Genomic DNA, 25836 nt, shown 5'->3' with positions numbered 1-25836 from the left:
TGATAAAGCAGTTTTATTCGTCGGGTCAGTACGATTACAGCGATATCTCACTTATATTTTTTTTTTATGTTTTGGCGCTTTTATGCGATAAAAGCTATTTTATAGAAAAAATAATTATTTTGGCATCGCTTTATTCTGAGGACTATAACTTTTTAATTTTTTTGCTTATGATGCTGTATGGCGGCTTGTTTTTTGCGGGACAAGATGACGTTTTCAGCGGTACCATGGTTATTTATATGCATCTTTTTGATCGCGTGTTATTCCACTTTTTGTTCAGCGTTATGATGATAAAGCGTTGCTTTTTGGCTCTTTTTTTTTTTTTTCTTACGGTGTTCACTGAAGGGGTTAACTAGTGGGACAGTTTTATAGGTTAGGTCGTTACGGACGCGTCGATACTAAATGTGTACTTTTATTGTTTTTTTTTTTATTTAAAGAAATGTATTTATGGGAATAATATTTTTTTTTCTTTATTTAGGAATTTTTATTTTTTATTTTTTTTTACATGTGGAATTTTTTTTTTACTTTGTCCCAGGGGGGGACATCACAGATCGCTGATCTGACAGTTTGCACAGCACTCTGTGAGATCAGCGATCTGACTGACAGCGCTGCAGGCTTAGCGCCTGCTGTGGACCCGGAAGTACTCCCTGCAGAACCCGGATGCAGCCCCGCGGCCATTTTGGATCCGGGGACTGCAGGGAGGAGACGCTCGGTACAAGGTGAGTACATCGCCTTGTACCGATCGTCTCAGGGAAGCACGCAGGGAGCCCCTTCCCTGTACCGCCAGGGGGTTAATGTGCTGGGGGCGGTCCGTGACGGATGTCAGCTGCGATAGTCAGCTGACACCCGGCCGCGATCGGCCGCGCTCCCCCCGTGAGCGCGGCCGATCGCATATGACGTACTATCCCGTCACTGGGAATTAAGTCCCAGGTCACCTTGACGGGATAGTACGTCATATGGGATAAGGGGTTAATAAAGAATTGTCTTTTTTGCATCTCATACTGCTTTTCTCACTAATTGAATAGCTTGGCTATCAGGCGAATATAGACTGCCGAGGAGGAGCCGCAGCAGTGTAGAGCAGAGCCAGTCACAACATCAATTTGCAAATATGATTTGGCCCAGTAATTTTAGTGCTTTTCTTATCTTTGCCTTAGTCCACTTCAGCTGGGTAGTCTATACAAGATTCTAACATTTACTCCTCAAAACTAAGTTAAGGCAGTTTTAAGCTTATGATTAAGTGGGTGACTTGTCAGTTTTTTAAAGGGGTTATCCAAGCATCAGCTGGTCCTGTGAGCCTGTCCTTTTAAATTTTTATAGGATGCATCCACAAACCTTGAAAACAGCTGTTGATGCTACTCCAGCAGCACCACTTTCCTCCTGATGCGAAAATGAGAACCACTGGACAATCCCTTCAACCCTTTCACTCCTGAGCCTATTTTCACCTTCATTTACTTTGGACCCCAATTTTTCTCCTTCGCCTCATTGGGGGACACAGGACTGTGGGTGTATGCTAGAGCCGCCAGGAGGCTGACACTAAGTAAACATAAAAAAAAGTTTAGCTCCTCCTCTGCCGTTTACACCCTGCCTCTGGCCGCAGGCGAACCCAGTTCATGCTTAGTGTCTGAAGGAGGCACAGGTCTGGTTCCCATATTTCCTTTGCACCAAAAATTCCTATGTTTTGCCGTAGGCAACTTGCATTTCAAGTTCACGGCCTTGCCTTTCGGGTTGGCCACCGCCCCGAGAGTATTCACAAAGGTCATGGAGGTTGTGGTGTCCATCCTGCATTCCCGGGGCATACTTGTTTTACCATATCTAGATGACCTCCTTATCAAGGGGCCGTCTGTTCGGGCCTGCGAGGAAAATGTCAGCATGACTCTAGACACTCTTTCTCGTCTAGGGTGGCTGGTGAACCTAGAAAAGTCGTCTCTTGTACGATCTTGGAGAATTTCTATTCTAGGGATGATCTTCGACACATCGCAAGGTTTAACAATCCTGCCCCAGGACAAGGTACTGATTCTCCAGCAAGAGGTGAAGACCCTTCGCCGGCCAGTCTTATCATACGATCCGGTTCTGCATGAGGGTCTTAGGAAGGATGGTGGCGGCAATGGAGGCGGTGCCACTTGCGCAACTCCATCTTCGTCCTCTCCAACATGCACTGTTAACAGCATGGGACAAAAATCCATTCTCTCTCAACCTCAAGTGCCGTTTACCTCTCCAGCTCAGATAGGCTCTCTCATGGTGGTGAACAAGTCAGTCTCTGCAACAAGGGAAACCTTTTTCCCCAGCCCATTGGCTAGTACTCACAACAGATGCCAGTCTTCTAGGTTGGGGAGCAGTGTTTTACCACCACACAGCTTAGGGACGCTGGTCCTCGCGGGAGAAAACCCTCCCGATCAATCTGTTGGAGATTTGGGCGGTTCGGCTGGCTCTGCAGCATTTTCATCATCTCACGTCAGGCTGCCCTGTCCGGATTCAATCGGACAATGCCACAGCTGTGACATACATAAATCATCAAGGGGGTACCCGTAGCAGGGCTGCCATGCACGAGGTTAATCAAGTCCTCTGCTGGGCCGAGAGGAATCACTCAGTGATTTCGGCAGTCCACAACCCGGGCGAAAAAAAATGGGCTGCGGATTTTCTTAGTTGGCAGGGCCTTGTGTCCGGGGAGTGGTCTCTCCATCCCGAAGTATTTCAGCAGATATGTCAGCGCTGGGGAACCCCGGACGTGGACCTGATGGCTTCCGGGAGGAATGCCAAAGTACCCAGGTTTGTCGCCCGGTATCAAGATCCACAGGCGATTGCCGTCTCCCATATCTTTTCCTCCCCTCTACCGCTACTCCCGAAAGTATTCAGGAAGGTCAAGGCAGAAGGATTTCCAGTTATCCTGCTCACCTCAGATTGGCCTAGTCTGTCATGGTACACAGACCTAGTGCAGCTGCTCGCCGGAGTTCCATGGCGGCTTCCAGACCGCCCGGATCTACTATCACAGGGCCTGATCTACCACCAGAGCTTAGGGGCCCTGTGTTTAACGGCCTGGACATTGAATCTTGGATTCTAACACAGGCCGGGTTTTCCCAAGAGGTAGCCGCTACCATGATTAGCGCCCGGAAATCCGTCTCTGCACGTATCTATCACACCTGGAAGGTTTTCCTTTCATGGTGCAGGAGGCGTTGGCTCCCCCCACTACGTTTCTCCAAACCAAACATTCTTGCTTTTTTCCAAGCCGACCAGGATTCAGGGCTTGCACTGAGTACTCTTAGAAGACAGATACCAGCCTTGTCGGTACTTTTTCAGCGCAGGATCGCTATTAATCTACAGGTGAAAACTTTCCTACAGGGAGTCGCTCACAAGGTTCTGCCTTACAGGGCCCCCCTGGATGCTTGGGACCTTAATCTGGTCTTAAATGCCTTGCAGGAAGTTCCTTTCGAACCTTTTCAGGACGTCTCTTTAACTTACCTTTCCTGGAAAGTCGTATTCTTGGTGGCCATAACTTCAATTAGACGGGTATCGGATCTGGCGGCCCTATCCTGCCGGGCTTCTTTTCTACGGTTCCATCAAGATAAGGTGGTGCTCAGGCCAGCACCCTCCTTTTTACCAAAGGTGGTTTCCTCATTCCACATTAACGAGGACATCGTCTTGCCTTCTTTTTGCCCAGCGCCAAAGCTCCGTGTGGAAATAGCTCTCCATACGATAGATCTAGTGAGAGCGCTGAGAAGGTACATTTCACAGACAGCACCTTTTCGGCAGATGGATGCGCTGTTTGTCCTCTCTGAAGGACAGGAAAGGACTCACTGCCTCGAGATCGACCATAGCCAGGTGGATAAGATCGGGTATTCAGGAGGCCTACCGCATCAAGGGCGTGGTCGTTCCATGTGGAATTTCGTTCCACGTTCGTGGAATCAAAGCACATTCTACTCGGGCAGTGGGGGCTTCCTGGGCGCTTTGGCACCAGGCTTCAACAGAACAGGTTTGCAAGGCTGCAACCTGGTCTAGTTTGCATACCTTTTCCAAACATTACAATATCCACACTCAGACTTCTGCAGATACAAGTCTGGGTAGAAGGATTCTTCAGGCAGCGGTAGCGCACTTATAGCCGGCAGATGCCTGGATGCTATACCGCTGAGTTAATTCCCCACCTAGGGGACTGCTTTAGGACATCCCACAGTCCTGTGTCCCCCAATGAGGCGAAGGAGAAATAGGGATTTTTGTGTTACCATAAAATCTTTTTCTCTGTGACGCTCATTGGGGGACACAGCTCCCTCCCTGTTAGCCAGATGGCTCTTTTTTGTTTTTTCTTGACTTTCAGTCAGCGGTGTTGTTTCTAGACATGTTGTTTCGGTATTAATTCTGATTTATTTTTGTTCTCCTACTGCTTTTGCACCAAACTGGGTTCGCCTGCGGCCAGTAGCAGAGTGTATACGGCGGAGGAGGAGCTAAACTTTTTTTTGTTTACTTATTGTCAGCCTCCTGGCGGCAGTAGCATACACCCACAGTCCTGTGTCCCACCAATGAGCGTCTCAGAGAAAAGGATTTTACGGTAACACAAAAATCCCTATTTCGCAAGGGTAACAAAAAAAACAAACACCAAAACCCCAAATTTGTGCAATTTCTCCTGAGCATGCCGATACCCCACATGTGGGGGGAAAACCACTGTTTGGGCACATGGCAGGGCTCGAAAGTGAATGAGTGCTATTTGACTTTTGGAATGCAAAATTTGCCGGAATAATTAGCGGATGCCACGATGTGCCTAAACAGTGGAATCCCCCACAAGTTACACCATTATGGAAACTAGACCTCTCAGGGAACTTATCTAAATGTCTTGTGAGCATTTTGAACCCCAATGTGCTTCACAGAAGTTTATAACATTGAGCAGTAAAAAAAAAAAATTCCCTACAAAAAAATAATTTTTTAAGCCCCTAATCTTGCATTTTCACAAAGGTAACAGGAGAAATTGCACGTTACATTTTGTTGTGCAGTTTCTCCTGTGAGTACACAGATACCCCGTATGTGAGGGTAAAATACGGTTTAGCCTCACAGCAGGGCTCAGAAAAGGAGTGACATTTTGGAAAGTAGACTTTGGTGGAATGGTTTGCCGGTGTCTTGTCTCATTTCAAGAGCCCCTGATGTGCCTAAACAGTGGCAAAAACCCCCACAAGTGACACATTCCTTGACGGGTCTAGTTTCCAAAATGGTATCTATATATGAGGTGAGCACCTTGAACCCCCAGCTGCTTCATACGTTTATAACGTAGAGCAGTAAAATAAAAAAAAAAACTAAATATTTCCCACAAAAAATACTTTTTTAACCCAAATTTTTGTATTTTCACAAGGATAGCCGGAGAAAATGGACTCCAAAATTTGTTGTGCAATTTCTCCTAAGTCAATGCCCCATATGTGGTCAAAAACAACTTTTGAGGCACAGTGCAAAGCACAGAAGGGAAGAAGCGCCATGTTGGAGTTCTCATTTTGTGGGACCGGTTTGAGGGTGCCGTGTCACATTGGCAGAGCCCCTGAGGTTCCAGAACAGTAGACCCACTCCCATAAGAGACCCCATTTTACAAACTACATCTATCAATGAATTCATATAGGGATGCAATAATCATATTGACACCACAGGTGGGTGGCAGAATTTTATACCATTGGGCAATTAAGAAAAAAATATTTTGCTTTTTTTACCACCAAAATTTTGTCCAAGCACCAGATTTTACATTTTCAAAATGAAATGGGTAAAAATGGCACCAAAATGTTTTCCACAATTTCTGCTGAATGTAGAAATACCCGAAATGTGGCTGTGCAGTACTGCTTAGCCATACGACGAGACTCGGGAGGGACGGAGCGCTCTGTCCCTCCCGAGTCTCGCCGTATGGCTAAGCAGTACTATTATACAGGAGGCATCATGGAGCGCAGAATTTTCTATAAGGCCACGTTCACACTTTGCAGCCTGCTCTGCGGGTTAATCCCGCAGCGGAATTGATAAATCTGCAGGGCAAAACCGCTGCGGTTATCCCCTGCAGATTTATCGCGGTTTGTTCCGCGGTTTCCGCCTATACTATTGATGCTGCATATGCAGCAATATGCAGCATCAATAGTAATGTAAAAAATAATAAAAATTGGTTATACTCCCCCTCTGATGTCCGGATCTCCTCGGTGCTGCAGGCGGCTGTGCCGACAAGGACCTTCGTGATGTCACGGTCATGTGACCGCGGCGTCATCACGGTCATGTGACCGCGACGTCACCACAGGTCCTGTTCGCACAGCAACTGAGACCGGACGCCGCGGGCAGCGCTGAGAGGTGAGTATAGCATCATTTTTTATTTTAATTCTTTTTTTTTACACCAAAATATGGTTCCCAGGGCCTGGAGGAGAGTCTCCTCTCCTCCACCCCGGGTACCATCTGCACATTATCCGCTTAACTTCCCGCAACGTGGGCACAGCCCCATGCAGAAAGTGAGCGGATCAATGCATTTCTATGGGTGCAGAATCGCTGCGATTCTGCACCAAGAAGTGACATGCTCCTTCTTTTTTCTGCAGAAAACCCGCGCTGCTTTTTCCGCGGAAATCCGCAGCGTGGGCACAGCGGGTTTTGTTTTCCATAGGGTAACATTGTACTGTACCCTGCATGGAAAACTGCTGCGGATCCGCAGTGTCAAATCCGCTGCGGATCCGCGGCAAAACCCGCAAAGTGTGAACGTAGCCTAATAGTTTGCGGACTCCCCCCCACAGGGGGCTTAAGTGCTAGAAGAGGAGAATCCCCCTCAAGATAACCTAATTTTGAAACTATACCCCTTGGGAATTTTTCTACAGGTGTAGTGTTGATTTGGAATCCATGGGTGTTTTCCAGAAACAAGCTGCAATGGATGTTGCTGAGTGAAAATTGCAAACTGCTGTTGTAGTGACCAGTAGGTTGTTCCAGCTCACTCGCCTGCAAATTATGTGGGCTCTCATCGCTACAGAAATGCCAAACAAGTGGGTACTAAACATAAATTAGTCACAATGGGGCTCAGAAGGAAGGGGGCCATTAGGATTTGGGAGTGCTGAATTTTCTGAATTTCTTTTGGGGGGCATGGAGCCATTTCCCTTTTCCAGAGCCTTTGTGCTACCAGTAACGTAGAGACCTCCTATATTTCTGTTAACAGATGACAGAAATATAGCATTGCTATACCTCATAACCTGTCGGCCCTACAGACACAAGTTAGATCATGAACTGTGCATGATCTAACTAACTTGCTAGTGCCTGGTGACCTGAGTTTCGTCAGGACGACATTGGATCACCATGGCAATGATCGTGACCCCACAATGACGTCGCGGGTCTCCGATCCTAAGGCAGAGGAGCTTTCTTCCCTCTGTCTGCTGTCTAAGGGTATGTGCACACGCTGCGGATTTTGCTGCGGAACCGCAGCGTTTCTGCAGCTGCGGGTCCACCGCGGTTTCCCATGAGTTTACAGTACAATGTAAACCTATGGGAAACGAATTCCGCAGTGCACATGCTGCGGAAAAAAACGCGCGGAAACGCAGCGGTTAATATTCCGCAGCATGTCAATTCTTTGTGCGGATTCCGCTGCGGGTTTACACCTGTTCCAATAGAAAACTGCAGGTGTAAACCCGCAGCGGAAACCCGCGATAAATCCGCAGTAAAAACCGCAGCGGTTTTGCACTGCGGATTTATCAAATCCACTGTGGAAAATTCCGTAATGGAATCCGCAGCGTGCGCACATGGCCTTAATGTTGCGATCTCATCAGTCGCATAATTTAGGGGGTTAAAGTGCCAGGAACATTGCGGCACCGCTCCTGGCACTGAGAGCCGGATATCAGCTGTTAGAATCAGCTTACACCTGATGGCGATCACCGGTACACAGCCCCCCTGTGCATTGGTTGGGAAGTCTTTCCAATCATGATTTACATGTGCTGAAAATGTCAGGAAGGGGTTAAGGAGTAAATCATAATATACGCTATGGGTAAAAAAAAAGAAAAGTCTGTTTTTGGAGACATATTAAAGGGCTGGTCCAAAACTAATATTCATTTTAATTCTAAATGTCTATTGTAATAACCTAATCGCTTTTCTAATATACCGTATATACTCGAGTATAAGCCGACCCCCCTAATTTTGCAACAAAAATTGGGGAAACTTATTGACTCGAGTATAAGCCTAGGGTGGAAAATGCAGCAGCTACCGGTAAATGTCAAAAATAAAAATAGATACCAATAAAAGTAAAATTAATTGAGACATCAGTAGGTTAAGTGTTATTGAATATCCATATTGAATCAGGAGCCCCATATAATGCTCCATACTGTTCATTATGGCCCTGTGGTGAAATATGTGTATAGATATCTATGTGTGTAGTGGCATATGTCTAGGGTTATATGTGTGCCTAGTGATAATGTAACATCTGCCCTGAAGGCAAGTCGCTCCTAGGTGTTAATAGGCACTTCCTTGGGACTAGTAGGAATTGTGTCTCCATATCTTACCAGGAGGTCTAGCTAGGGCCAAGAAGAAAAAAAACATTTGGCACCTTCTAGGTCTTGGAGGGGAGATGCTAATTGCGGCTGGAGGGCAGCTATTCCTGAGAACCTTTTCACACGCATCTCAAGAGAAAATAATGTATTCATTGGGGGCGCGGCCGTGGCCCAAACAAACAGGCAGCAGTTATTATATTGACCTGAGGGGCCGGTCTAGAAACCTGACCTCCAGACCAAAGTTATAAATTTAGGCTGCAGATAGAGAATTGTGTTCACATGTGAGGGCAGCTTGAGAAGCTGGTGCGATCCACCAACTCCATTCACCCCCCCTCAGGGAGGAGAAAGCAACTACCAGTTAGATAATTTTTGTAAGTTTCTCCTGTATATTTTGATACTGTTTTGCATAAGTTGTATGTCCTTTTATTGTCATATTTTTATACCTTTTTCTTATTGTAAGCATGGAACCTTTTGTTATTAAAGTATAAAACTTTAACAAGTTGAACCTTGAATGCTCTAAAGGAATCCATAGCCTAAGGTGTGTGAGCCTTATGAGTGATAGACATATTTTTATTAATATTATTATTTCTGGCACTCATCGCCCATGTATTCAATGATTGGTGGCAGCGGGCATGAGCGGGTGTGTGGCCCGGGTCGGTGTGTGATTTATGCTCCCATTGCAGCATAGGACAGAGGTTGAATGCTGGACTGAGAGTGGGGAGATAGATTAACCCTTGCAGGCACGACCCCAATCACGTGTAGTGTGAGAGCAGGCACGTGACGAATAAGTGACACCACGGAGTAGGGTAGCGTGACAGGCCCCATAAGATGCTCCATACAAAATAGGCCCCATATAATGCTCCATACAGTTCATTATGGCCCCATAAGATGCTCCATTTAATGCTCCATTCAGTTCTTTATGGCCCCATAGATGCCCCATATAATGCTCCATGCTGTTCTTTATGGCCCCGTAGATGCCCTATATAATGCTCCATGCAGTTCTTTATGGCCCCATAGATGCTCCATATAATGCTCCATGCAGTTATGGCCCCATAGATGCTCCATGCAGTTCTTTATGGCCCCATGTAATGCTCCATGCAGTTCATTATGGCCCCGTAGATGCCCTATATAATGCTCCATGCAGTTCTTTATGGCCCCATGGATGCTCCATATAACGCTCCATGCAGTTATGGCCCCATAGATGCTCCATGCAGTTCTTTATGGCCCCATAGACGCTCCATATAGCATTGTGCCACATGTAATGCTGCTGCACTAAAAAAAAAAAGACATACTCACTTCTCGTCACTGCCCGCTGCTCCTCAGCGTCCCGTCTTTCCGCACTGTCACTGCAGAGGACACGGAAGACAAAGCGGCGGTGGAACGCGGAAAGGTGAATATGTAATACTCACCTGCTCCTGGCGCGGTCCCTGCATGTCCCACGTCTCCGGGAGCGGCAGTGTCACAGATTCCTACTTCGTGGTGTCACTTATTCGTCACGTGCCTGCTCTCACACGTGACTTGTGGTTGTGCCTGCAAGGTTGTGCCTGTAATGGGAGCATAAATCACAAACCGACCCAGGCCACACACCCGCTCATACGCGTTGCCACCACTCATCGAATACACGGGCGATGAGTCCCGGACTAATATTAATACTAATAAAAATATGTCTATCACTCATAAGGCTCACACACCTTGGGCTATGGAGTCTTTTAGAACATTCAAGGTTCAACTTGTTAAAGTTGTATACTTTAATAACAAAAGGGTCAGTGCTTACAATAAGAAACAATATAAAAATATGATAATAAAAAGACATACAACTTATGCAAAACAGTATCAACATAAACAGGAGAAACTTACAGAAGTTATCTAACTAATGGTTGCTTTCTGCTCCCTGGGGTAGGACGAATGTAGATTGGATCACACCAGCTTCTCAGGCTGCCCCCAACATGTGAACACAATTCTCTGTCTGCAGCCTAAATTTATAACTTTGGTCTGAGGTCAGGTTTCTAGACCGGCCCCTCAGGCTAGTATCATAATTGCGGGCGGTTTGATTAACCACGGCCGCTCTACTAATGAATATATTATTTTCTCTTTTGAGACACTTGTGAAAAGGTTCTCAGGAACAGATCACCTCAGGCCACAATTAGCGTCTCCCCTCCAAGACCTAGAAGGTGCCAAATGTTGCTTTTCTCGGCCCTAGCTAGCCCCCCTGGTGAGTTATGGAGACAAAATTTCTACTCGTCCCAAGGAAGTACCTATTAACACCTAGGTGCGACTTGCCTTCAGGACAGATGTTACATTATCACTAGTCACACATATAACCCTAGACATATGTGTGTGTGTGTGTGTATATATATATATATATATATATATATATACATACATACATACATACATACATACATACATACATACATACATACATACATACATACATACATACATACATACATACATACATACATACATATATATATATATATATATATATATATATATATATATACATACATATATATACACACACACACACACACACACACACACACACACACACACACACACACACACACATTTCACCACACCTCCCTCTTTATGAACGTGCATGGGGGTTGACTTACAGGTCAGCTCCTGAGCACGTATTTGGTTCTGCCTCGTCTTGGCGAAACAGTACATTTAATTTCCAGTAGTCTACACAGAACCGGGTAGTACGGTCCTTTTTTGGGACAAGAACCACAGGCGAGGCCCAGGCACTCTGGGATTTTTGTATCACCTTGAGGTTCAGCATCTCCTCTACCTGTTCCCTCATGTGTGCCTTCACCTCTGCTGACACACGGTATGCAGACTGCTGTACTGGGGGATTAGTACCAGTGTCCACATGGTGAACTGCTAAGTGTCCTCACAGGCTCCCCTGTGAAGACTTCGGTGAACTCGCTGAGCGCCCCCATCAGCTCAGACCTCTGACTGTGGGATAGCTCAGGGTTAAACTCTGCTGACTCCAGGGACTCCCATGTACTGAGTCCCGGCCCCCACATTCAGTAACAGATCAGCCTTCCCCTCTTCAGGCAGGCTACAGACAGATAAGACACAGGACTCCCTGGCATGATGTGCCTTCAACATATTTACATGAAACACTTTCTGACACTTTGCATGCTCATCTAGTGTCACCACATAATTGACATCATTCAGCCGCTTATGTACAGTGTATGTCTATAGAAAAAACAGCCTCACACAAGACTTGCAGGTTTTTACGTGAAAGTTGTATTTTTTATTATTAGTACAGGCATCACCAAATGCTTATTAGTGTTCAGAGAAAATGACGGATACTTTAAGTTACGGTTAACGTTTCGACCAAGGCTGGTCTTTGTCAAAACCACACTTCTAATGGAGGGTAGAAAAGGTGCAGAAGCAGTCCGGAGTGGGCGGAGTCTGCAAGGGTCCTGTAGCACCGAGTCCGTCACCTTGGTGATGCATCAGTAGCAGTCATTTTCTCTGAACACTAATAAGCATTTGGTGATGCCTGTACTAATAATAAAAAATACAACTTTCACGTAAAAACCTGCAAGTCTTGAGTGTGCGGCTGTTTTTTCTATAGACATTGTGACTTTGTGTTCAGCCTGCACCTTTTTTTTCCATGCGGAGTGCACCACATCTCTTGTACTATATGTACAGTGTATGGGGCCTGCAATATATTCTGTAACATACGGTAGGGACCAACACCCAAACATTCTGCCCTTCCTCGTAGGCCCTCAGTCTGGCATTACGGTCGTACCAGACCTTCTGGTTGATTTGGGCCTGAGTCACGTTCTCATGGGCCAGGTTGCTCAGTTTTTGCATTCTCTCTCTGAGCCGCAGTACATATTCGACCACGGAGACTCCAGTAGTTCAGGGGTCATCCTCCCAACAGTCCTTAATCAAATCAAGTGGCCCCCTGACCCTCCTCCCATAAACCAGTTCAAAGGGGGAGAATCCAGTAGGCGCCTGGGGAACCTCTCTGTAGGCAAACAGATGGGGGAGGTACCGCTCCCAGTCTCTCCCTTCAGTCTCCACCAGCATTTTGAGCATTTGCTTTAATGTTCCATTAAAACGCTTGCAGAGTCCGTTGGTTTGGGGATGATAGGCGCTGGCCACAAAATGCTGTATTTGTGTTCTTTCACAGAAGCTTTCCATCAGATCGGACATGAACTGGGTTCCCTGATCGGTCAACATTTCCCTGGGGAAACCCACACGAGAGAACACAGTCAGTAAAGCATCCGCCACTTTGTCTGCTCGGATGGAGGATAGTGCCACAGCTTCCGGGTATCGTATAGCATAGTCCACCACTGTGAGAATGTACTTTTTGCCAGAGCTGCTAGGGATTGCAAGTGGCCCTATGATATCCACAGCTGGAAAGGTTCATCGATCACAGGCAGTGGTATCAATGGAGCTTTCTGTATATTCCCGGACTTTCCAACTCTCTGACAAACTACGCATGATCGTCAGTAATTGGCAATATCTGTCCCCATCTTGGGCCAATAGAAGTTGTGTCAGGCGAGCTTTAGTCTTTTGTATTCCAAGGTGTCCGGCCAAAGGAATTTCATGGGCAATTCTCAATAATTGTTCCCTAAATGGATAAGGGACGATCAGCCGCTGTTCATAGTCCCAAGATTCTGTAGTATCCGTGGGGATAGTCTCTGTATACAGTCTGCCCTGGTCCCAGTATACTCTCTTTGTCAGAAGCAGCAGGGGGTCGGTCTGCAAGACATCTGAGCTCCTCCAGACTGACATCTGTCTGCAGGGCCTCCTGGAAGCTCTGACGGTCAGCCTGCAGGCCCTGGCCTAGTGTGACTGCCAGGCCCTGGTCTGCAGCTGATTTTTCAGTGTCTGTTATCAGGGACCTTGGTGGGTCTGCCATGTATGGAGGCTCCGGGACCACAGTATGGGCCTCCTGTCCTGGCAGTTCTGTCTGAGACTCATCCTCTAATCTCTGGGCCTGAGTCTGAGCCGCAGCCTGACTCCGGGTCACAGCTGCCACATAATTACAGTCCTGTGCATTGGGACATTTTCCCTCCTCACACGGGATCTCAGGTGGGTCTTTCTTCCACCTTCTCTGCATCATTTACTTGCAAGGGAGGAACATAGTGGGACACCATCCTCCCCAGGTCCGTGCCTAGCAACACATTGATGGGAATAGCCTCTGATACTCCCACTTCTCTCAGTCCTTTCCCTGCTCCCCAGTCCAGGTACACACGGGCCATGGGCACGGCAGGGCTGACCCCTCGAATCCCGGTTATAGACATAGTCTTTCCTGGTATGATATCGGCAGGGGTTATCATGGCTGGACGCACCAGGGTCACCTCTGCCCCAGTGTCTCTGAGACCAATGGTGACTTTATTGCCAACAGTGACAGATTGACAGTTCTCATTCGCCCTCGCATCAGAGCCGGCTACAAAGAGGACAGACGGTGGGGGCACAGACTGCTTTGTGGTGGTAGTTGGGCGTTTCTCCCTATCAGGGCAGACAGCGCTAACATGTCCCACTTTGTTGCAGGAGAAGCACCGGCGTGCATCGCCTAGAGAATGTCTATTCCCCCGGGCCCCATAGATGGTGGGCTTGGACAGCACTGGTGATCGGCCGGCAGAGGGAGAAGGGTCCCCATTTGGCTTACCTCCCCTCCAGCTGAATCCCGATGGCTTCCGCACCTCAGGCATCCTGTTAGCCACATAGTAGTCCGCAATCCTTGCAGCCTGATCCGCAGTTTGTGGCTCCCTATCACACACAAATTGTCGTACATCCGTGGGGCACATGTGAAGAAATTGATCCTTGACCATAAGATCCGTTAAGTCCTCAAAACTATTAACAGAAAGTCCCCTAATCCATTGGTGGAACGTGGTCCTCAAGGTGCTCACAACATCTGCATAGCTGTCAGTGGATCCACGTTGTAGGTTCCGGAACTTCCTACGATACACTTCTGGTGTCAGGTTGTATTTCCTGATCAGGGCCTCTTTTATGGCCTCATAGTTCGCATCTAGCTCTGGTGGGAGGCCAGCAAAAACTTCCAGGGCTTTGCCTCTCAACCCTGGGGTTAGATACTGTGCCCACTGCTCACAGGGTAGATGGTACTGCCTGCAGGTTTTCTCAAATCCCCGCAGGAAAGTATCTAAGTCCGTATCCTTCTCCATCACAGGGAAGTTTTCTAGACGTGATCTCCTTAGATTTATGTCCTGGGAGGGGGTTATCTGAGGACTGATACCCCGCTCTATTTGAGCCATCTGAAGCTGGAAAGCTCTCTCCTCACGGCGTTCTGCAGCAGCAGCCTGGCGTTCTGCAGCCTGTCGGTACTGTAGAATCAGCTGCATGCGCAGATTGGGATCACTTGTTCCCAGCCGTTGTAAGTCCATTTGTAAAGTACAGTCCATAGGCTCCTCAGCACTGGCATTTCCATCAGTCATCTCCGGTGCAAGAGCTGGCATTGCTGGGTCTCTCTGAGGTGGGCTCTCTCCTTGCCCAGATGTTCCAGCACTTTGCTCTATGTCCTGCTCGACCAGGGCGCGTATCAGCCGTTCCCTGGATCTGTCGGCTGTCTCTATTCCTCTCTGCTCACAGAGGCCGGTCAGAGCTTCTTTGCTCTGCTTCTTGTACTGCCATATCGATGAACAGCCTTTGCCAAATAAAAGATAGAAAAGAAAAGAAAAACAGGGAGGGTAAACTGTTTGCAAGTATGTCTAAGTAAGCACTGAGTTGAACCTTGAAGAACTGGTGCACTCCCCGCAAGGATACCAATTCTTTAGTACAGGGAATAATTGCTTAAACCATGCACTAATGCTCTAATAGAAATAATTCTATCCCACCGCTGCCACCAATTGTCACGAATCCCTTCTCCGTGGTGTCACTTATTCGTCACGTGCCTGCTCTCACACGTGATTGGGGTTGTGCCTGCAAGGGTTAATCTATCTCCCCACTCTCAGTCCCGCATTCAACCTCTGTCCTATGCTGTAATGGGAGCATAAATCACACACCGACCCAGGCCACACACCCGCTCATACGCGCTGCCACCACTCATCGAATACACGGGCGATGAGTCCCGGACTAATAATAATCCTAATAAAAATATGTCTATCACTCATAAGGCTCACACACCTTGGGCTATGGAGTCTTTTAGAACATTCAAGGTTCAACTTGTTAAAGTTTTATACTTTAATAACAAAAGGGTCAGTGCTTACAATAAGTAAGTGCTTTTCTTCTTGTCCCTAGCTAGCCCCCCTGGTGAGATATGGAGACAGAATTTCTACTCGTCCCAAGGAAGTACCTATTAACACCTGCCTTCAGGACAAATGTTACATTATCGCTAGTCACACATATAACCCTAGACATATGTCACTACACACATATCTATCTATCTATCTATCTATCTATCTATCTATCTATCTATCTATCTATCTATCTATCTATCTATATATATATATATATATATATATATATGTATTTTTTTTTTTATTTCACCACAGGCAGCTTTTTCCTGTAGTGAGCGGTCACGTGGCACCGCTCATTACAGTAATGAATATGCGGATCCACCCCTATGGGAGTGGAGCGGTACCAGTGACCGCTGAACAGAGGAAGAAGCTGCCGCTCCCGGAGACGTGGGATATGCAGGGACCGCACCGGGAGCAGGTGAGTATTTGACAAACGTCGTTCCCCCTCGCCCGCCGAATCCCCCCTGCCTTCCATGACTCGAGTATAAGCCGAGAGGGGGCACTTTCAGCCCATTTTTTTGGGCAGAAAATGTCGGCATACACTAGAGTATATGCGGTACTCTAATCTGTCAGCAGGTTTTTGCTATGTAATCTGAGGTCAACAGAGGAAAATTAGAGCAAAATGTCCCAAAAATTTTTTTAAAAAAATGTTTATTACAAAATATATGTTCACATAAACAATTTTTTACATATCATAAAAATTGCAAACAGTACACGAGACATATAAAGATTTGAGATCAGGTGGATGGCGACATGTACATCCCTTATACATCAGATAATTATGTAGTAAAGTGCATAGTGCAATGTAAGACCTAAGGGACGGTGGGCATTATTTCCGAATGAGGGTAATGTGTAAAGTAATTACCATATAAAGACATATAAACATGCCATGCCCTCCAGGTTCTTACCCATTGTCTGATGTTTAAGGTCGTGGCACCATTATTGCCATCCACCTGATCTCAATCTTTATATGTCTCTTGTACTGTTTGCTATTTTGATTACCGGTATATAAAAATAAATTGATTATGTGAACATATTTTTGTAATACTTATATTTTTTTCACGTTTCTTTGCATGTTTTACTCAAATTTTCTTCTTCTGTTACACTCCGTTTCGGAGCGTCCTTCCTTAAATGTTCTGCATAGGGCATTACCACAGGATGCGTAGCCCTCGGTGCAGACTAATATTTATGGTTCTTTGTATGGTTCTGATTTATCTCATTGTAATGTGAGGACAGGGTTAAAACATTGCATTCAAGGATGTAAATCACATGTCTGGCTGTGTGCTGTTATTTACTTAGACTGAAGTTTTTCTCTGTAGGACATTATCATTGTGACTAACTGGCTCACTGCTCTAGTCCGATTCCACGTCCTTCTGTGATGAGCAGCTCACTGTCTATAGGCAGTGTACATGGGGAGCCTGGTGTGGGTGGGTTCAGCCTTCTGAGCTCCACTTCATTGTACATCTAAAACCTTTGGTTGTGTAAGAACAGGAGCACCCAGTAATCTAAAAGATACATTGTTTGATTCCTTTTCTCTTCCTCTATATCATGCTGCTCTCTGATGAGATAGCAGAAACCCGCTGACAGATTCCCTTTATAAAGTCTTTACTCTTACATCCCGCAGCTTAATTTTATTATTTTTTTCATACCTACATTTTCGTGACATTTTGAGTCCCCAATGCATGACAACTGAAGCACGCTCAGTAGAGCAAGGACTAGCTCCTGAAATAGACGTCACTGATGACTCTTCGCTTCAGGGCGGAGACCGAGGTTGCAGTAGTGATTGAAGCCTTTGCCCCCCAGGTGACTTCTATTTGTTTTCATTACAATAAATGGACATTAGGATTAAAATCCATGTTGATTTCAGATCACCTCTTTAACCTTGGATATAATTAGGCATTGTGACAAACTGGCTGTCATTTATAAAGTAAGCAGCTTATATCTGGCTGCTGAAAATACTGAATTAATTGAGCATTTGAACAGGATCTGTTTGCCACTTGCCCTATCTTTACCCAATCTTGCAGAGACGAAGCTCATCAGTTAATCTAGTATCATGAATATAATTTTTGGTGGCGTTTTGTCTAGTCGCACCCCAGGCAACTGCCAAAATTCTGCAAGTGAGGTGGACCTTCTTGGATCAAGTCAGAATGGTTCTGAAGGACTTACCCAACTGACAAACAGCAATGGAGCCAAACCAGTGGAAGAATTTGGAGGCATGGAGTCCCAGAGTGTGCAGCTGGACTCTATGGAGCATGTTGGCATGGAACCACTTCAGTTTGACTATCAAGGCAACCAAGTCCCAGTGGATTCAGGGGCTACTACAGTTGGCCTCTTTGACTACAATTCACAGCAGCAGGTAAGGGCAATGCTCACTGTAAAAAATGCAAGTACATCTGTTAAACTATTACTCTTTACAGCTATGATAATGCTATGTAATATATCAAATTGTCACTTCAGTTGTTCCAAAGACCGAATGCCCTTGCAGTTCAGCAACTGACAGCAGCTCAGCAACAGCAGTATGCCCTTGCAGCCGCACACCAGCCTCACATAGGTAACTTTGGGAAAATGTCCCATTTTATTTTTTAAGTTGTGATAAACCAAAAGACAGACATTCTGGAAATATAGGTAAACCCTTAATTGTTTAATATCTGTCATTTAATTGGATGTAATGCTAAGTAAAAAGGCTTTTTCTGCCCACTAAGTATTTATATTTCTTTCTGTTCTAATGTGACATTTTTAACCCCTTTCTGCCATCAGACGGAATAGTAGGTCCGATGGCAGAACCCCTGCTTTGATGCGGGCTCCGGCAGTGAGCCCACATCAAGGCTGGGACATGTCAGATGACATGTGCCTGCAATAGGCGCAGGTGGAATAGCGATCCGCCTGTGCCTATTAACTAGTTAAATGCCGCTGTCAAACTCTGACAGCGCCATTTAATAAGCTCTTCCGGCCATCAGGAGGCCACCCTGTGGTCGGCGCTCATAGCAATGCTGTAATTCTGCTACATAGGGGCGATCTGAGCATCGCCCCTATGTAGCAGAGCCAATAAGGCTATGCCAGCTTCTAGCCTCCCATGGAGACCATTGAAGCATGGCAAAAGTAAAAAAAAAAAAAAAAATTAAAAATATGAAAAAAATGTTAACATTCATATCACCCCTCTTTCGCCCCATTCAAAATAAAGCAATAAAAAAAACCTAACACACATATTTGGTATCACCGCGTTCAGAATCGCCCGATCTATCAATAAAAAAAAACATGATCGGTAAACGGCGTAGGGAGAAAAAAATTAAAACCACCAGAATTACGTTATTTTGGTCGCCGTGACATTACATTAAAATGCAATAACGAGCAATCAAAAGAACATATCTGCACCGAAATGGTATAATTAAAATCGTCAGCTTGGCATGCAAAAAATAGCCCTCACCCAACCCAAGATCACGAAAAATGGACACGCTAGGGGTATCAGGAAATTACTCAATTTTTTTTTTTTTTAGAAAAGTTTGGATTTTTTTTTTTACCACTTAGATAAAAAAAGAACCTAGACATGTTTTGTGTCTATGACCTCGTAATGACCTGCAGAATCATAATGGCAGGTCAGTTTTAGCATTTAGTGAACAGGGTAAAAAAGCACAAAACAAAAAATCAAGTGTGGGATTGCACTTTTTTTGCATTTTCTCCGCACTTGAAACTTTTTTCCCATTTTCTAGGACATGACATGGTAAAACTAATGGTGTCGTTCGAAAGTACAACTCGTCCCGCAAAAAATAAGCCCTCACATGGTCATATTGATGGAAAAATAAAAAAGTTATGGCTCTGGGAAGGAGGGGAGCGAAAACGCAAAACCAAAAAAAGCTCCAGTCATTAAGGAGTTAAGGAGACATCTGGGGAGTAAAATTTTTAGATTTAAGGCTCAAATAATTTAAAATGGATAAATCATGAAATAATTATTTGCGGTATTTTTCAGAATATAGGATGCACCTTACTATAAGATGCACCCCAGGTTTAGACAGCAGAGAATAAGAAAAACTTCTAATTTAAACCTTACCTGGCAGTGTGAGTAAAGTTTTTGCACTGCCACATTTTAAAGTTCCTTCAGACATGTGACTGGTCACATGTCTTGAACTAATCAGGAGTTGGATCTTTTAGCTTTCTGTTCTGCTCTGCACCTATCAGATAAGTGTCAGGCTGGAAGAGAAGAGAGCAGTGATCAGGTCAGAAGCTGTGTCAGAATTTCCCTTGATCATAGGTATCTGTCTCTAGACGATAAAATATGCACGATTTTTGGCCAGGTTTGTGTTCTTCCCAAAACTACATGTTATACAGGTCCTTCTCAAAAAATTAGCATATAGTGTTAAATTTCATTATTTACCATAATGTAATGATTACAATTAAACTTTCATATATTATAGATTCATTATCCACCAACTGAAATTTGTCAGGTCTTTTATTGTTTTAATACTGATGATTTTGGCCTACAACTCCTGATAACCCAAAAAACCTGTCACAATAAATTAGCATATTTCACCCGTCCAATCAAATAAAAGTGTTTTTTAATAACAAACAAAAAAAACATCAAATAATAATGTTCAGTTATGCACTCAATACTTTGTCGGGAATCCTTTGGCAGAAATGACTGCTTCAATGCGGCATGGCATGGAGGCAATCAGCCTGTGACACTGCTGAGATGTTATGGAGGCCCAGGATGCTTCAATAGCGGCCTTAAGCTCATCCAGAGTGTTGGGTCTTGCGTCTCTCAACTTTCTCTTCACAATATCCCACAGATTCTCTATGGGGTTCAGGTCAGGAGAGTTGGCTGGCCAATTGAGCACAGTAATACCATGGTCAGTAAACCATTTACCAGTGGTTTTGGCACTGTGAGCAGGTGCCAGGTCGTGCTGAAAAATGAAATCTTCATCTCCATAAAGCATTTCAGCCGATGGAAGCATGAAGTGCTCCAAAATCTCCTGATAGCTAGCTGCATTGACCCTGCCCTTGATGAAACACAGTGGACCAACACCAGCAGCTGACATGGCACCCCACACCATCACTGACTGTGGGTACTTGACACTGGACTTCAGGCATTTTGGCATTTCCTTCTCCCCAGTCTTCCTCCAGACTCTGGCACCTTGATTTCCGAATGACATGCAAAATTTGCTTTCATCAGAAAAAAGTACTTGGGACCACTTAGCAACAGTCCAGTGCTGCTTCTCTGTAGCCCAGGTCAGGCGCTTCTGCCGCTGTTTATGGTTCAAAAGTGGCTTTACCTGGGGAATGCGGCACCTGTAGCCCATTTCCTGCACACGCCTTTCCACACCAGACTCAGTCCACTGCTTCCTCAGGTTCCCCAAGGTCTGGAATCGGTCCTTCTCCACAATCTTCCTCAGGGTCCGGTCACCTCTTCTCGTTGTACAGCGTTTTCTGCCACATTGTTTCCTTCCAACAGACTTACCATTGAGGTGCCTTGATACAGCACTCTGGGAACAGCCTATTTGTTGAGAAATTTCTTTCTGGGTCTTACCCTCTTGCTTGAGGGTGTCAATGATGGCCTTCTTGACATCTGTCAGGTCGCTAGTCTTACCCATGATGGGGGTTTTGAGTAATGAACCAGGCAGGGAGTTTTTAAAAGCCTCAGGTATCTTTTGCATGTGTTTAGAGTTAATTAGTTGATTCAGAAGATTAGGGTAATAGGTCATATAGAGAACCTTTTCTTGATATGCTAATTTATTGAGACAGGTTTTTTGGGTTATCAGGAGTTGTAGGCCAAAATCATCAGTATTAAAACAATAAAAGACCTGACAAATTTCAGTTGGTGGATAATGAATCTATAATATATGAAAGTTTAATTGTAATCATTACATTATGGTAAATAATGAAATTTAACACTATATGCTAATTTTTTGAGAAGGACCTGTAGTCCGAAAAACACGTTCTTGATGCTGCTCTTTGCAGACTAGTGTCAACCATCACTTTTTTACAATGGAATTACCTGATATTGTTGGGTTCTCTACTGCGTGGTTACAAGTACTGAAGTTTGCTTTCACTGACAGGTATGTTTTCAGCAGGTTTAGCTCCCGCTGCATTTGTACCCAATCCTTACATTATCAGTGCAGCCCCCCCTGGAACCGATCCTTATGCAGCAGGATTGGCAGCAGCTGCAACACTTGGTGAGTGCCCTATGAATGCATGTTGTCTGCAAATCTATTTACATATTCATTATCTATGAAGATTAAGTTGCATGGAATGGTAAAGTTTTTATATTACCAGGTATTCCATGCTTTGTGTTTCATATTGAAAATAAGACTGCATTTAAAATTGCCAAGTTGTTTGCATCTTATTCTACAGGCCCTGCTGTGGTTCCTCACCAGTATTATGGAGTGACTCCTTGGGGAGTGTATCCAGCTAATATCTTCCAGCAGCAGGCGGCAGCTGCCGCAGCAGCGAACAGCTCTGCATCCCAACAGAATAATCCACAAAATCAACAAGGCCAACAGCAAGTATGCATTTTGTTTTTGTTACTTTTTAAATGTGTCTCTATTATTTTTCTGTTCCTGTTATGTCATGTTCACCTTGTCTATGTGGATAGTTGAAAGAATAGGTGGCAGAACAGGCATTGACTAATATTTTTCTATGGTTGTACCAGGGAATACACAAGCAAATTAGTCCTATTTTAACACAATAGGGCTAATCCCTGACTTTCTGCACAGGATTAAGGAGCAAAATCTGCATCTAAATCCTGACAGTGTTTGAACATGTGAACATTGGAGCATATTTATCAATGCTGTCTAATTGACAGGAGACGTTTGCACGCTCCGTATTTGGTCAGTATTTTTACCTTAGTATGTGTAAGGCAAAACCAGGAGTGGGGCAATCAGAGGAAAAGTATAATAGAAACACGTCACCACTTCTGTATTTATCACCATCTCCTTGTTTTGGCTCACACATACTGTGGTAAAATACCGACCATATACTGAACATGTGAACGAGGCCTTACACAGTTAAAAAGAACCTGTCACCCTCCCCGACGTTTTTATCTAAAAGAGCCACCTTGTGCAGCACTAATGCTGCATTCTGTCAAGGTGGCTCTGTGAAGGAAACCCGGCTCCTCCCACGTCACCAATCCGTGACGTAACTACACAGGCACAGCTCTCCGGTGACCCCTTTGTCTCTCAAGTCAATAAGGGAACAAGTGACCGCAAGCAAGTGGAAGCAAGTGACCGCCGGTGAGACTACCCTGTTACCCAAGCTGGTTATTCTACGATTCGCAATCAGAGTAAAAGGATCAGCCCAAAATTAATTTATGATTTAATTGCCTTAAGGGCGCACTAGGTAATTAAAAAAATATACAGTAAAAATATATCAAGGGTTACAGTCAGAGTAAAATATAACAATAATAAGACAAGGCTTAGAGGTATAAAGCTGGAGGTCAATTAAACAGGTTGAAGGTCGCTTGTGGAAGCCGGGGGGCTCAGCGTTCCTCAGGTCCAAGACTTGGTTGCCGGGCAGCCCCCAGAAAGCATGTGCTTGCTCCCCTCTGGCTGGCATACCCTCTCCCTTAGTTCCTTAGTTAGTCATCTTCCTCTGTTCAGTGTGTGTCACTCTCCAAGTGTCCTCAGCTCTTAAACCTTCCGTGTCCCTCCCCCTGTAACTGGGTAAGCTAGCTATCTCCACCCCTCAGCTTCCCTGCAAGATTTATTCCAATATCTAGTAAATGGGATAACTGCTCAGGGTGATCGGATCAATACACGGGCGGTACCAGCGCAATGAGGTTTGTTCTGCCAGTCTTATAGGGATCAAACCTGAACCCATTCGATCGCTGTGGGAGGCTTATCTCGATATCTCAGGTTCCAGAACTCCCATGGACCCGGGAGTTGCATTGTCAGATGTGCAGTTTCTTTAGGGCCATGAGGATATTTTTTATGAGCCTGTACCTCGGACGACGCGTCTATAATTCATAATTTCATGGCGGAGACGGTCCGGCTGGGCAGATAATAGACTTAGGCTCCTGGAGCCACCTGACATGCATGCTTTAATTGAGCCCCAAGGCCCTTCCATGCCCGAGGCTGGTGTGGCTTCCTCACTCAAGCTCTGAAGTGCCATCTGCCTGCTACACTGCGCTCAGTTCATTACCATACTAAAAGGAACTTTATTCAGCTAGGGGAAAAGGGTGGGGTCCAGGAGCGCTCATCCCTGCAGATGTGTGACCAGGTGAATTGATAGGAGACAAAATGCAGTCACGCCAATCTTTGTTAGTATGCCTCGTATCCAAGATGGCGGCTGCTCCCTCATCACACCTCCCTGCTTTAGAGGGCGCTAGGGGGCATCACATTCCTGTGTTCCCCCATGCGCCCTTCCGCACCTTCTCCTTGCCCGGACAAACCATCAGCATTACCATGTTCGCTGCCTCTTCGGTGGCGAATGGTGAAGTGATACTGCTGGAGAGCGAGGCTCCAGCGTTGCAACCTCCCATTCGTCCCAGAGACCTAGTGTAACCAGCTGAGGGGGTTGTGGTCTGTTTCCATGGTGAATTGGCGTCCGTACAAGTATGGCTGCAGATGCTGCAGGGCCCATTCAATTGCCAGACATTCCTTCTCCACCGTGGAATAGGCCACTTCCCTCGGCAGGAGCTTCCGGCTCAGGTACAAAACGGGGTGTTCATGTCTCGTAGTATCGACCTAGCTGAGCACAGCACCGAGGCCAAAGTCGCTGGCGTCCGTTTGTACTACGAACGGCCGCGTGAAGTCGGCTGCCTGTAGTACGGGAGAGCTAGAAAGGGCGGTTTTGAGCACCTGGAAGGCTGTCTCGCAGGCGACTGTCCAGTCAGCTTCTTCTTGGTGAGGTCCGTCGGGCTTGGCCAGGGTGCTATAGTGTGGAACAAACCTATAGTACCCGGCAGTCCCCAAGAAGGACATCACCTGCTTCTTGGTTCTGGGGGAGGGCCAGGAGGTGATGGCATCCACCTTCCCGGGCTCTGGCTTCAGAGCTCCCCCACCTACCCGGTGTCCCAGGTAGTGGACCTCACTCATACCAAGCTGGCACTTTTCCGGCTTAATGGTAAACCCTGCTCTCTAGATCCCCCCTAACACCTGCGCCAGGTGCTGTAGGTGATCCTCCCAGGTGGGACTGAAGATGGCAATGTCATCCAGGTACGCGGTCGCATACCCTTCCAGTCCCTTAAGCAGCGTGTTGACCATCCGCTGAAAAGTGGCAGGGACATTCTTCATGCCGAAGGGCATCACCGTGGACTCGTACAGTCCAAATGGGGTGATAAAGGCAGAGCGTTCCCGTGCTTTAGGGGTCAGGGGAATCTGCCAATATCCCCTGCCTCAGATCCATGATGGTCAGGTACTTGGCCCCGGCCAGCTGATCGAGCAGGTCATCGGGTACGCATCGGTGACCGTCACAGCGTTGAGCCCCCGTTATTCCATGCAGAACCGTGTAGTTCGGTCCTTTTTAGGGATGAGGACTACAGGCGAAGCCCATGCGCTGTTGGATGCTTGGATCACCCCCAGCTTCAGCATCTCGTCTATCTCTTGGTGCATGTGCTGCTGCACCTCGAGAGAGACCCGATATGCTGAACGCCGGATCGGGGGGTGATTGCCGGTGTCCACATCATGGACGGCTGCCTCATTCCTACCGGGAAGGCTGCTGAACAGCTCCCGAAAGGGGTGTAGGCTGACCCCCAGCTGGGAACGTTGGTACTCTGAGAGCTGGTGGCCAGCCCCCACATTCTCGATGGATCCACCTGCCTTGGCTTGGGTGAGCAGATCCAGGAGGGTTCCTCAGGGAGGTTGCACACTAGGTGGCCACAAGCTTCCCGCTCATGTGCCTTCATCATGTTCAGGTGGAAGGCCTTCCTCCTTCCACGGGCGTGGTCCAGGGTGTCCAGATAGGTGACGGCGTTGAGCTGCTGGTGCACGAGGTATGGACCCTCCCAGGCTGCCTGAAGCTTGTTTTGTGGGACGGGGACCAGTACCCATACCTTTTGACCCACCTGGTAGGTCCTCTCACAAGCATTCTGGTCGTACCACCGCTTCTGGTCAGCTTGGGCCTGGGCCATATTGTCATGCACAAGCCGCGTCAAGGCCCTCATTCTGTCCCGGAAGCGCACAACATACTCAATGGCCGACACTCCAGGGGTCGCCAAATCTCCTTCC

General features: G+C 46.2%; 1 protein-coding gene across 21 annotated transcripts in view; it reads left to right on the top strand.

The window, feature by feature from the left end:
- Positions 1 to 25836, top strand: part of PUM1 (pumilio RNA binding family member 1) — a 401680-nt gene that overhangs the window by 135981 nt on the left and 239863 nt on the right. For 10 of the 21 annotated variants that reach the window (XM_077295564.1, XM_077295579.1, XM_077295567.1 and 7 more), the window contains 4 exons: positions 17768 to 18038; positions 18140 to 18233; positions 21730 to 21846; positions 22025 to 22176. In XM_077295564.1, coding sequence (XP_077151679.1) covers positions 17768 to 18038; positions 18140 to 18233; positions 21730 to 21846; positions 22025 to 22176 — 634 coding nt within the window. The remainder of the gene's footprint in view (positions 1 to 17767; positions 18039 to 18139; positions 18234 to 21729; positions 21847 to 22024; positions 22177 to 25836) is intronic. The other 11 variants (XM_077295569.1, XM_077295566.1, XM_077295575.1 and 8 more) reach the window with 2 other exon arrangements.

This window comes from Ranitomeya variabilis, chromosome 3 (assembly GCF_051348905.1).
Source record: "Ranitomeya variabilis isolate aRanVar5 chromosome 3, aRanVar5.hap1, whole genome shotgun sequence".
In the NCBI taxonomy this organism is placed as follows: domain Eukaryota; kingdom Metazoa; phylum Chordata; class Amphibia; order Anura; family Dendrobatidae; genus Ranitomeya; species Ranitomeya variabilis.
The sequence above is the reverse complement of the archived record's forward strand: the minus strand, read 5'-3'. Positions and strand labels throughout refer to the sequence as shown.